The following is a 13,817-nucleotide window of genomic DNA, read 5'->3' as shown; positions in this document are numbered from 1 at the left end:
ATCATTTGACAGCATGCTTAATATACGATAAGCACAAACATCCATACGATTATAATATAGCAATGAAACCATTGCTATCCGGCATTCAAAAATATTAAACAGAATAAAGGAGAGCGCGATATACCTTGAAAATGGCCCTTCGCTGGTGTTTGAGGCAGTACTGCCTCCGTTGGTGTTGTTGTTCCCGTTGACGTTGACGTTGCCGTCGTCGTGAGCACCGCTGCCGTCGCCGTGCGCGCCGCCGCCGCCGTGAGCACCACCGCTCCCGTTTCCATTCCCGTCAGTTGACATGGCGCAGTGAGCAGTCGTGCGAATGCACTCCCCAAAAACCTTAGCACCCGCCTACCCGAGCAGGTACTCTGGCGAGAGGGGTTCCGGAGGCCTGCTCATTCCGAACTCTCGTGCGCGCAAGAGAAACAGAACTGGGGAGACAGATGGGTGGCGCAAGAACTCGAGGTGAACCAGAGAGGAGAAAAAGCTATGGAGAAGAACGCTCTCACCTCGAGAAGAAGAAGGAGGAATATGGAAACCCCCGAAACCGCGTCCCCTGATCCCGCGATTCCGTTACAGAATTACCGCGCAGTCAAATCACGTAATTATCGCTGTGGACGTTACGTGTAATTACCGCTGCGCAATTACGGGGATTGGAAATTCTTTCCTTCAATTCCCAGCCGTTGCAAAAAGGAAGGGACGGGCGGGCGCAGCGGCCGGACGAGCCGACGCCGCGCCGCGTCCCGGACCGGACCGGACCGGCCGGCCGTCCAGCCGGCCGGCGCGCGCGCCTATGGCGGTCTTCCTACTGTCTCAACCAGTCAACGGAGAGTCTCACTAACTTCTCTATTTAAGTTGAGCTTCTCCACTTTAAATCTCCAAGGTGGTATTATTATCTCTACCATTCATTATAGGCTAGTAGAATTTTAATCAACTTTAATTAGGCCTAGCCTATTTTTATTAACAATCCCCACCAAATTTCATAGCCCATAAGAAAAGTTCTCAAGACTTATCTTGTTTATTATACCAGTGTTTCGGTGAAGACTGTTAAGTTGAACTTTCACCTAGGTAAGGAGCTATATCAGACCACAACTGAACAATGAACTATGCCTTGAATTGTCAGTCTTGTGCGGTCAGGTTTCACTCAGAATCTTTACTAATACTAGGTTGACGTCTGCATCCCCTCTTGTTTGGAGCATATGAGTCAAACTCCAGGCCCTTTCATGAGTATCTAGAGATTACCCAAATCTCATATACTGTGACTAGCAGTCGAACTCATATAGGTGTGTTCCTTCTAAGATGTTCTGTATGTCAACATCTCTGCTTTGGGAAAAATCTCTCGGATCACATTAAGGCATAAGCCATCCTATCATACAAAGTAGAAGAGAATGCACTATAGAAATGAGTCCTTTTAAGGGTCTCTTCTCTCAGTTATACAACAGCTTGTCTCACCATCCAAATTCACGGGATCTCCGATCACAATGGATAGGTTTCCACTATTGTGCAACTTTAGGTGGGCCTCAAACTCATTTCCCTCGATGCATTGTCTATCACATTACGTGATAGTCTCTTGGTGAACTAATCTGTCAGGTTTTTAGCCGTCTCGACATAATCCAGTGCTATCACTCCGAAGTTTTTCTATTTCCTGACAGACTTCAGTCTTCTCTTTATATGCCTAGACGACTTCATGTTGTCCTTTGAACTGTTCACCTTAATAATCACTGTTTGATTATCACAGTTCATTAGAATTGCTGGTACTGGTTTTTCAACCATTGACAAATCCATCAGGAGTTCACGAAGCCACTCGACCTTAACTGTGACAGTATCTAGTGCTGTGAGTTCTGCTTCCATTGTCGACCTCGTTAAAATGGTCTGCTTGCAAGACTTCTAGGAAACAGCGCCACCTCCAAGTGTGAATACATATCCACTTGTGGCCTTTATCTCATCAGCATCAGATATCCAGTTAGAGTCACTATACCCTTCTAGCACTTTTGGATACCCAGTATAGTGAATTCCAAAACTCATTGTCCCCTTTAGATAGTGCATGACTCTTTCTAGAGCCCGCCAGTGATCATCTCCCGGATTTGAAACAAACCGGCTCAGTTTGCCAACAGCTAATGAGATGTCAGGCCTTGTTGCGCTAGCTAAGTACATCAATGAGCCAATGATTTGGGAGTATCTCAACTGATCCCTCGCTATCCTTTGGTTTTTCCATAATAGCACGCTAGGATCATATGGAGTAGGAGCTGGCTTGCAATCACTAAACCCAAAGCGACTCAAGATCTTGTCCACATAGTGAGATTGCACAAGTGTAATCCCACCCTCATCCCCTCTCAGTAGCTTAATGTTAAGAATAACATCAGCCACTCCTAAGTCCTTTATTTCAAAGCTTTTGGACAGAAAGTCCTTAACCTCCTCGATCACATTGAGGCTGGTTCCAAAGATCAATATGTCATCGACATATAGACACAAGATTACTCCCTCTCCCCCACCATAGCGATAGTACACACATTTGTCAGCTTAATTCACAACAAAGCCAGCAGATGTGAGTGTTGTGTCAAACTTCTCATGCCATTGCTTAGGTGCTTGCTTGAGGCCATACAAGGATTTCAACAATTTACACACCATTCCCTCCTAACCTTCTAGTACATAGCCATATGGTTGATCCATATAGATCTCCTCCTCTAACTCTCCGTTTAGGAAAGCTGTCTTAACATCCATCTGATAGACGAGAAGACCATAAAAGGCTGCCAGAGCTAACAATACCCTAATAGTGGTCAAGCGAGCAACTGGTGAGTAAGTATCAAAGAAGTCATCGCCTTCCTTCTGGGTATAACTCTTGGCCACAAGCCATGCCTTGTACTTTTCAATTGTACCATCAGACCTAAGTTTTTTCTTGAAAACCCATTTGCATCCAACAAGCTTGCACCCATATGGACGCTCAACGATTTCCCAAGTACCATTAGACATAATAGAATCCATCTCACTACGTTCCGCTTCCTTCCAATAGTCAGCGTCAGGAGATGAATATGCCTCTTCTATAGTTTTTGGAGTATCATCTATGAGATATACAATGTAGTCATCTCCAAAAGATTTTGCAATCCTTTGTCTTTTACTCTTTCGAGTATCTACAATGTTATTCTCCTCGGGATTTTCCTCAACAGTTTGATCATCATGTTCTATCATTTCAAAGTGCTCATGGGATGCAATAGGTTCTTGATTAGAAGTGATAGGTGTACTCTTCATGGAAAATTCATTCTCAAAAAAATGTAGCGTCTCTAGACTCAAAAATTATACCTACACGCATATCTGGTACACCAGAGTTTACTATTAAGAATCTATAACCCACGCTGTGGATAGCATAACCAAGGAACACACAGTCAACGGTTTTTTTGTCCAAGTTTTCGCTTTTTGACTATAGGTACATTCACCTTTGCCAAACAGCCCCATGTGCGTAGGTAGGAGATATTTAACCTCTTTTTTCCCATTTCTCGAATGGTGTTACTTCCTTGTGCTTCATTGGAATTTTATTCAGGACATGACAAGAAGTCAAAATTGCCCACCATTCCTTAGATAGTCCCGCGGTATCTAACATGGCGTTCGCCATCTCAGTTAGAGTACGGTTCTTTTTTTCGGCTACCCCGTTTGACTGGGGTGAATAGGGAGGCGTCCTCTCATAAATAATTCCAAGCTCTTCGCAAAAGAATGTAAATTCATTGGAAAAATATTCTCCACCTCTGTCAAACCTCAAACGTTTGATTTTCCTCTCTGGTTGGTTTTCTACCTCAGCCTTATAAATCTTAAAGTAATGCATCGCTTCATCTTTTGATTTTAACAAATACACATAGAAAAACCTAGTGCAATCATCTATCAGTGTCATGAAGTATTTCTTTCCATCTTTAGTCAACACACTGTTCATTTCACACAAATCTGAATGAACAAGTTCTAGAGGTGCCAAATTCCTTGCCTCTGCTGCCTTGTGAGGCTTGCGAGATTGTTTCGACTGAACACAAGTATGGCACTTGGAACCTTTGGCTAAAGTGAATTTTGGAATTAAACTCATGTTGGCTAAGTGCATCATACAACCAAAATTCACATGACAGAGTCGCGAATGCCACACATTAGACTCATCATTTTCATAAATATGGTTCACAACCTTATTATTACACATATCATCCAAGGAAAAGCGGAACAAGCCTCCGCTGTCATAGCCTTTACCAAGAAAAGTTCTATACTTCGAAACAACATATTTATTGGACTCAAACACAAGTCTAAAACCATCTCTACACAGTAGAGAGCCACTAACTAGATTCTTTTTTATTGAGGGGACATGCTGCACGTTCTTGAGTTGCACGGTCTTTCCCGAAGTAAACTTCAGATCGATCGTACCAACACCATGAACAGCCCGCAAGTGACCCGTCTCCCGTCAACAAAGAGGAACCTCTCCCGACCTGGTAAGAAGAAAATAGGGAAATGTCAGCACACACATGAATATTAGCACTAGTATCAATCCACCAATCAGGTGAATAAAAAACAGAGAAAACAGTAGGTAAAAGATTACCATACCCCAATGTTCCTCTGCCCTCGCTAATGACCATGTTGGCAGCCTTCTTGTCCTTACGATCAGGACAGTTCTTGGCCCAATGCTCAGGTTTACCGCACACAAAGCAGTCACCCTTGGCCTTTCCCTTGCCTTTCTTCTTAAAGGCAGTAGTGGCATTTGGTTTGACGTCAGGCTTGACTTTCTTCTTGTTGTTGTGGGATGCATGAGGGTTCTTCTTCTGCACCAACTTGGCGCTAGAACCTCTCTCTACCTTTTTGCCTTTGCTGTCCTTTGCCCTTGCCTTCTCCTCAACACCCAAGGAGCCAATGAGATCAGTAACACTGAACTCATGTCTCTTGTGTTTTAGAGAAGTAGCAAAATCTGACCAAGAGGGTGGCAGTTTGGCAATAATGCCACCAGCCACAAACTTGTCAGGCAATTCACAACGGTTGTTCTCAAGTTCCTTTGCCAGCATCTGAATCTCATGAGCCTATTCCACTACAAAACGGTCATCGACCATTTTGTAGTCATAGAACTACTCCATGACATACAACTCGCTGCCAGCATCAGAAACTCCGAACTTGGCCTCAAGTGCATCACACATCTCCTTCCCCGAAGGCATGTGCATATACACGTCCACTATGTTGTCGGCCAATACACTGATCAATGCCTCACGGAACAGGCAATCCGCCGACTCAAATTTGGCCTCCTCCTCAGGTGAGAGAGGCCTTTCAGTCGGTTTGCCCCGTGAGACAAAGAAGCATTGCATGGCTGTCAACCACAGCAGTGCACGTGTTTTCCATCTCTTATAGTTTGAACCATCAAATACATGCGGTTTCAAAGTAGCAGCAAAACCAACTACCGAAAAGGACATATAAGGTTTTTGGATTGTTGGAAATATGGTCACATTTCAGCATATTTTAATCCAAAATAATAAGACAATAGGCATGACAAATATAGGGAATAATCTAACAATTACGAACAGATCATTTGACAGCATGCTTAATATACGATAAGCACAAACATCCATATGATCATGATATAGCAATGAAACCATTGCTATCAGGCATTCAAAAATATTAAACAGAATAGAGTAGAGCGCGATATACCCTGAAAATGGCCCTCCGCTGGTGTTTGAGGCAGTACTGCATCCGTTGGTGTTGTTGTTCCCATTGACGTTGACATTGCCGTCGTCGTGCACACCGCTGCCGTCGCCGTGCGCGCCGTCGCCGTCGTGAGCACCACCGCTCCCGCTTCCATTCCCGTCAGTTGACATGGCGCAGTGAGCAATCATACAAATGCACTCCCCAAAAACCTTAGCACCCGCCTACCCGAGCAGGTACTCTGGCGAGAGGGGTTCTGGAGGCCTGCTCGTTCCGAACTCTCGTGCGTGCAAGAGAAACAGAACCGGGGAAACAGATGGGTGGCGCAAGAACTCGAGGAGAACCAGAGAGGAGAAAAAGCTATGGAGAAGAACGGTCTCACCTCGGGAAGAAGAAGGAGGAATATGGAAACCCCCGAAACCGCGTCCCCTGATCCCGCGATTCCGTTACGGAATTACCGCGCAGTCAAATCGCGTAATTATCGTTGCGGACGTTACGCGCAATCAAATCACATGATTACCGTTGCGCAATTACGGGGATTCGAAATTCTTTCCTTCAATTCCCAGCCGTTGCAAAAAGGAAGGGACGGGCGGAGCGGACCGGCCGGCACGCGTGTGGCGGTCTTCCTACTGTCTCAACCAGTCAATGGAGAGTCTCACTAACCTCTCTATTTAAGTTAAGCTTCTTCACTTTAAATCTCCAAGGTGGTATTATTGTCTCTACCATTTATTATGGGCTAGTGGAATTTTAATCAATTTTAATTGGGCCTAACCCATTTTGATTAACAAACCTATGGATAGAGTAATATCTAGCAAACTGATAGGATTTGATACTTAGCATGTGAAGTTATATACTACTCCGTAACTCCCAACACTCCACCAACAGATGGTGGTTATCTCACATTGTCACTATTATGTGCAAATAACATGCAACGGTTGTGGTTCACCGGTTGTCTACTTATCTCCTAAAGCTATATATTTGCTTTGGGAACTACAAAATTTTAGTCACCTAAAAATCCTCAAAAAATCATTTGAATTTGCTCATCACAGGATCTACTCCAAGGTTCATGCTTTAGCAATGAAGTTCTGGTGATGGCGACTACGTTGCATTGGAGGAGAGCAGCAAGCAGAGTTGATGATGGGGAAATGAGAATCTGAGTGTTTAGAAGCCTGAAGAAGGGGCACCTCACTGCATCTTGAGCTTGAGAAGAGAGAAAGGGGGAGCGAGAAGGTAGCTGCACAATGTCTCAATTTTGGCGAGGAGCAGTCACATGGAGAAGATGGAGATAAGATTGCTGTGCTGCATGAATCTTAGCGCTATTTATGCAGTCCAGCAGTGATTATAATTTGTGGGTATTTCTATATGAGAAAAAACTAGACATTTCCATTTGATTTATAGCGAAATGACAAAGTTATCCAAACTTAAGTTTAGTGTTATCCAAAACTTATTCTATCTCATGGTGGCATATGATGACATGGGGCACAAATCTTTGTTTTAGCCTAGCAAAGGACAATTGACAGGTTTATGGCACTAAGTATATATTAAAAAATATTCTCTCCGTTTCATAATGTAAGACTTTTTAGCCTTGTCTAGATTCATATAGATGCTAATGAATCTAGACATATATATAAATTATATATATTCATCAATTGATGAATTTAGATAGGGCTAGAAAGTCTTACAATATGAAATAAATAAGATGCTTGCTCTATGTCATATAATAAAATAAGGCTCTGTCGATGGCACACTGCAAAAATAAGGTTTTGTGGGTAGCATATAGTGGATTTTTTTTCTATTTTGCAGTTGGCCATGGCAGGTAACGATATTGACCAGGAAGAGGCAGCCCTGTTCTGACGATAATGAAGGTTTTGTGTTGGACCTCGCATGGTCACGCACTGACGATAATGAAGATAAGAAAGCTTGCATCGTTATGGAAACGTCCGGAAAACGATCCACGAGTCCAAGACCAGGCAAGGGAGAGGAGAGGAGAGACCAGTTGGTGGATGCTGACCAAGCAGTCAAGCACTGATTTTACAAGTCTACGAGAACATGAGCAGAGCGTAACCTATAATTTACCAAGCCTAGTACTCATAATAAAGTATAGGTTTATTAGATAAATTTTAACTAAAGCTAAGTAATTTTCTAATGCAGTTTTTTTTGGGCTAGGCGTGGGCTTAAGTTCAAGTTGTCACATGTCTGATTCCGCCCCCGAGAGAAGAAAAAAATACCCAATGACATGTCAAAGTTTGAGCGGTTGAACCTAAAGCCTTACGGCCCCTTTCAGACAAGTGGTAGGAATTATTTTGTGCCTGCAGGCCAGCCGGTTCTAGAAGCGGAGAAAGATGCACAAAAAAGGAATAGTAAAACGGTAAGATGTGGAGTCTTAGCCTCTTAGGCCACTAGGTCATAAAAAATTTGTGCAATTAGTCTTAAGTTAAGCCAGGGTACAGGTCAAGAATGATGCAAGCTGCACGCGCCTGCGCGCGTGTCCTATTTGTGGTGGTGTTACATGCTACTTTCGTTTTAAAATATAAATATTTTTAAAATTTAAATTTTACCTTACTAAGTGTTTCTGATACTAGTTATAGTCATACTTATCTTATCCACTACTTCTCATTTAATTCTTTTTATCTCCATCATATCACCCCTATACATTCCTTATTTATCAAATGTACTATAGGTTTTTTCTAAACATTAATTATACTAAAAGATAATTATATTTTAAAACAGAAAGAGTATCAATAACAATGAATCATAGAAGTGCTATGTTCGTCCTATGTTTTCTTGTGTCAAACAAAGCCAGTAGTAGCCAAGTGGGTAATTCTTGCAGGTTTGCACTATCTAGGCAGTGAAATTAGTGTGACCAAATGCATGGTTTCCCCAGGCAGAAATATATCAACCGATCAGGTCAAAACCAGAGCACACTCCAGCTAAGATGCCCAGCCAACGGGTAAACACTAGTGACGTATCAAAACGGAAAATGAAAATGGTAAGTGCTGATGAGTGTGCGCGTGCTTTAGAACCGACTTGTGCAAGATAAAAAAGGTAGAATTGCCAAACTGAAAGTCTGAAACGATAAGTCGTTTGATCAAACCACAAGCTAATAGGCCAAGTCACATAACATCACTATCATGTCAAGATCCAAACTACTATTAATATCGTTGATTTCGTCATCCAAACTGCTCTCAGTGGGGTGATTCTTATACTGTATGTACAGATACCAAATAAAATGACTTCGAAAAAGAAAAGGAATGTCTTCAGCTCACATGAACCAGATAAGATCGTAGAAAAACCATTTTGCGATGCGATTCAGCCGCAATATTTGTTTTTGTCTATCATAACATTAAGCGTGACATCAGGGTCAGATCTGGTGAGTAGATGATATAGCTACTTTGAACTCATACACCAGTTTATATTCATGCTTGTGTAAAAGAACTTGGTTTGGGGGCAGAAAGGAGACAAACCTGATTTATTATATCCAAATCACGGTTTCATCTGGTACTCCCTTTTCACACATCGCAGAAATGCGGATGCTCCATGAAGTTGACATATGCAATATTGCGGTCTAAGGCCTTGAGTTCCCTAATTTTTTTTTTAAAAACATCGTATCGAATTTCTGGACATCTAAATAAAACATTAAACATAGATGAATTAAAAAACTAATTGCACAGTTATGGAAAAAATCTTGAGACGAAACTTTTGAGTCTAATTAGTCCATGATTAGTCATAAGTGCTACAGTAACTAACATGTGCTAATGATGGATTAATTAGGCTCAAAAGATTCGTCTCGCGATTTCTAGACTAGCCGTGAAATTCATTTTTTCATTCGTGTCCGAAAACCCCTTCCGATATCCGATCAACATTTGACGTGACACTTCTCTCGATTTTCTCAATCTAAACACCACCTAACTCAAGCAAATATAGTATGGCAAGCAATGTGTACACCGTGGAGATGCTAAGGCAGCGTTTAGATTGTAAAATTTTTTGCAAGAGATATCACGTCACACGTTTGACCAGATGTCGGAAGCGATTTTTAGACACAAATAAAAAAACAAACTACAAATGAAAAAACAAACTACAGATTCCGCCAAGAAACAGCGAGACGATTTTTTTGAGCCTAATTAATCTGTCATTAGCACATGTTGATTACTATAGCACTTATGGTTAATCATAGCCTAATTAGACTCAAAAGATTTGTCTCACGATTTCTCTCATAACTGTATAATTTTTTTTTTATCTATATTTAATGCTCCAAACATTCGATGTGATGTGTTTTAAAAAAAATTAGAAACTAAACAGGGATTTTGCCTTACCAACCCAGTATTCAATTGTTCAAGTCAGCATCATAGCCATATGGCCCATATGCGATTATGCTATAATGCAGATCCTCACCCCAAGTAAGCTGCATAGTGTTAAAAACAGAACCTACAGGCTACAGCTGCCTGCTTCTCTCTCTCTCTCTCCCTCCCTCTCCATAGCCAAAGCTCCATGAAAAGGAAGACAATGGCAGCGCTGCTCTATCTAACCATTATCTCATCACTTTCTTTCAAGCTCTGCTCTTCTGCTTCCCCATGGCGGACCATGACAACAGGCTCACAGATCAGAGCTGAGGACCATGACAAGATCTTCCTCCTGTCACCAGATACCACCTTCTCTTGTGGTTTCTATCAGATTGGCACAAATGCTTTCACCTTCTCCATCTGGTACACCAACACCACCAGGAAAACCGTCGTGTGGACGGCGAATCCCTACTCACCAGCGGATGGCTACTCCCCGGTGAACCTTTACGGCTCCAGGGTATATCTAGGCCACGACGGCAACCTGGTGCTTGCAGATACCAATGGCACGACAGTGTGGGAAAGCAAAACATCTTCAGGCAAGCACACAGCAGTTACCCTTCTTGACACTGGCAATCTTGTAATCAAGGATTCCAGCAACAATACTGTGTGGCAGAGCTTCCACTCACCAACTGACACCTTGCTCCCATGGCAGAACCTGACCAAAGACATAAGGTTAGTCTCTCGTTATCATCACCTCTACTTCGATAACGATAATGTCCTGCGTCTATTGTACGACGGCCCAGAGATTACAAGCATCTATTGGCCAAGTCCAGATTATAAGGCCGAAGAAAACGGCCGTTCTAGATTTAACAGCACCAGGGTAGCATTTCTTGATGACAAGGGTAATTTTGTGTCAAGTGATGGATTCAAGATAGAGGCTACAGATTCAGGTCCTGGGATCAAGAGAAGGATTACAATTGATTATGATGGGAATTTCAGAATGTACAGCTTGAATGAATCAACAGGCAACTGGACCGTCACAGGGCAGGCCGTGATACAGATGTGTTATGTGCATGGGCTATGCGGCAAGAATGGGATATGTGACTACTCAGGAGGTCTAAGTTGTAGATGTCCTCCAGAATATGTAATGGTTGATCCAACAGATTGGAACAAAGGATGCAAACCAACGTTTACAATAGATAGCAAAATACCACGTGAGGATTTTGTGTTCGTCAAACAGCCTCATGCAGACTTCTATGGCTTTGATCTGGGATCAAATAAATCCATATCATTTGAAGCATGTCAGACCATTTGCTCTAACAGCAGTTCCTGCTTATCATTCACATACAAGGGTGGGGGTGGATCATGTTACACTAAAGGCTTACTCTACAATGGTCAGGTGTACCCATATTTCCCTGGAGATAACTATATGAAAGTGCCCAAGAATTCAACCACCTCAACACCATCAATCACCAAACAACAAATCCTCACCTGCAACCCCATTGCCCCTGAGATCATGCTAGGGTCAGCAAATATGTATGGAACAAAGAAGGACAATATAAAATGGGTATACTTCTATGTTTTTGCTGCGATATTGGGAGGTCTAGAGTCACTTGTAATAGTGACAGGCTGGTACCTTTTTTTCAAGAAGCATAATGTATCCAAGTCAATGGAGGATGGATACAAGATGATAACAAACCAGTTCAGGCGATTTACATACCGAGAATTGAGGGAAGCAACTGGAAAGTTCAAAGAAGAGCTTGGTCGGGGTGGCGCTGGAATTGTTTATAGAGGAGTCCTTGAAGATAAGAAAATAGTGGCAGTAAAGAAGCTTACAGATGTTCGGCAAGGAGAGGAGGAATTCTGGGCAGAAGTGACTCTGATTGGGAGGATAAATCACATAAATTTGGTAAGAATGTGGGGATTTTGCTCAGGAGGGACAAACAGGTTACTGGTATACGAGTATGTAGAGAACGAGTCACTAGACAAGTACCTGTTTGGTGAGAGATGCCATGAAAGCCTGCTAGCTTGGAGCCAAAGGTACAGGATTGCCCTGGGCACAGCAAGGGGTCTTGCTTATCTCCATCACGAATGCCTTGAGTGGGTCGTGCATTGTGATGTGAAACCAGAAAATATACTCCTAACTCGAGATTATGATGCCAAAATAGCAGACTTTGGATTAGCCAAACTTGCAAAGCGAGATAGCACTAGTTTCAATTTCACCCATATGAGAGGCACAATGGGCTACATGGCACCAGAATGGGCATTGAATTTGCCGATAAATGCTAAGGTCGATGTCTACAGCTATGGAGTAGTACTTCTTGAAATTGTGACAGGAATCAGGGTTTCAAACGGCATAGTGGTAGATGAAAGACAAGTGGAGTTTCCAGAGTTTGTCCAGGAAGCCAAAAAGATCCTGGCTACTGGGAATGTCACTGATTTAGTGGATGACAAACTGCATGGACACTTTGATCCAGAACAAGCACTTACGATGGTGAAGGTAGCAGTTTCATGCCTGGAAGAAAGAAGCAAGAGGCCAACAATGGATGAAATTCTGAAGACTCTAATGTTATGTGATGATGAAGATGACTACCATCCTGCCTATTCATATTAACTTGCAACTGCTGCATAGATTTTGAGGTATGTGAATGACAGGATATCCCAGACGATGTAATTGTTCAGCTCATTGAATGAATAGTCTGCATAGATATTGATATATGTGAATGATAGGATATCCTAAAAGATGTAATTATAGGCATAGCTAGATATTGTGAAAGGGGTTTTGAGTTATTGTTCAGCTCATTGCAATGAATGTATTGCATAATGTGACAGGTTTTGTTCTGTAGATGCAATTGGTGAATAAATAGTATGCAGAATCATTTCAGTATTGACTGATTTGTTTCGTTTCTCTAAAGTCTCAACTAACTCTACAAGCCCAAAATCTCGAAACGTCGTTTTCACAAGCATCAATCCATACCAAAAACTACTCCAATAAGGCCATGTGGAGAGGGAAATGAAATAATCTGTAGCGCACGTAGTTTACAAGGAAAGCATCCGCGCACCTCAGAAATCAACAACCTGTAATGAATTGCGAACGCAGATCCCTTTTAGGCGATACATTGATGGCCACCGGCTCAGCTTGCACCGAACAGTTTCTGCGTGAGGGCTGAGGCCATGGCTTTTGCGTCGCTCAAGGCACAGCAGAAACTTCACAACGAGGGGCAATGCCAGGTCAAAAGCACGACATGGACGGTACTACTCTGGAAACTAGTGAAGTACTGGTAAGGAAGATGAACAGCTTTACCATTTTTTCCCCCTTGCAAGGGGAAAGGGCTACATGAAGGCAGTGAAGCCGCTGGCGCCACCGCCTGCAGCAGCGTGTCGGAGGGGAAGAGCCGGCGGCGCCGTCGCGACCCACACGGCGGTGGGTCCCGGCGAGGACTTGGACGTGGCTCGCCGGAGTAAGAGATGGGCCTTTTGGAAAAGGTTGGCCCATTCGTTCGGCCCCTCCACCTGGCACCATTTATCTGTCTGCAGGTCTTGGGTTCTGTAGGCGTGTTTTACAGGGAATTTAACTATGTCACTCTTAAAAATAAAAACTTTTTTAAATATCACTCTTAAATTTAATCTTATATTTTTACTATTGGAGAGAGGAGATTACTTAATATTTTACTATTTTCACCAACATGGCAAGACACGTCACAATGTCAACATGGACACAATGGTTGAAAAGTCCATTTTACCTATGATTCCATTGTTACCCTTATCTCGATCCATGTCCTTCACTTTCTTTTTTTTGTCATGGAGGCAAAAATGTTGGGTACACCATCCTACTCCTTTTCAAAGGCTGTAGTTGGCGCCACCGCCAAACACCATCAATAATCGCACAAAATCAATACC

General features: G+C 42.6%; 1 protein-coding gene across 1 annotated transcript; it reads left to right on the top strand.

The window, feature by feature from the left end:
* The first annotated feature begins 9,895 nt into the window (after positions 1–9,895).
* LOC102700002 (putative receptor protein kinase ZmPK1) lies at positions 9,896–12,786 on the top strand. The gene has a single exon (XM_006644433.3). The coding sequence runs from the start codon at positions 10,126–10,128 to the stop codon at positions 12,529–12,531; it is 2,406 nt and encodes an 801-aa protein (XP_006644496.1). The 5' UTR covers positions 9,896–10,125; the 3' UTR covers positions 12,532–12,786.
* Positions 12,787–13,817: the final 1,031 nt, after the last annotated feature.

Source organism: Oryza brachyantha, chromosome 1 (assembly GCF_000231095.2).
Source record: "Oryza brachyantha chromosome 1, ObraRS2, whole genome shotgun sequence".
NCBI classification, from domain to species: domain Eukaryota; kingdom Viridiplantae; phylum Streptophyta; class Magnoliopsida; order Poales; family Poaceae; genus Oryza; species Oryza brachyantha.
Note: the sequence above shows the minus strand (reverse complement) of the source record. Positions and strands in the feature narration are given on the sequence as shown.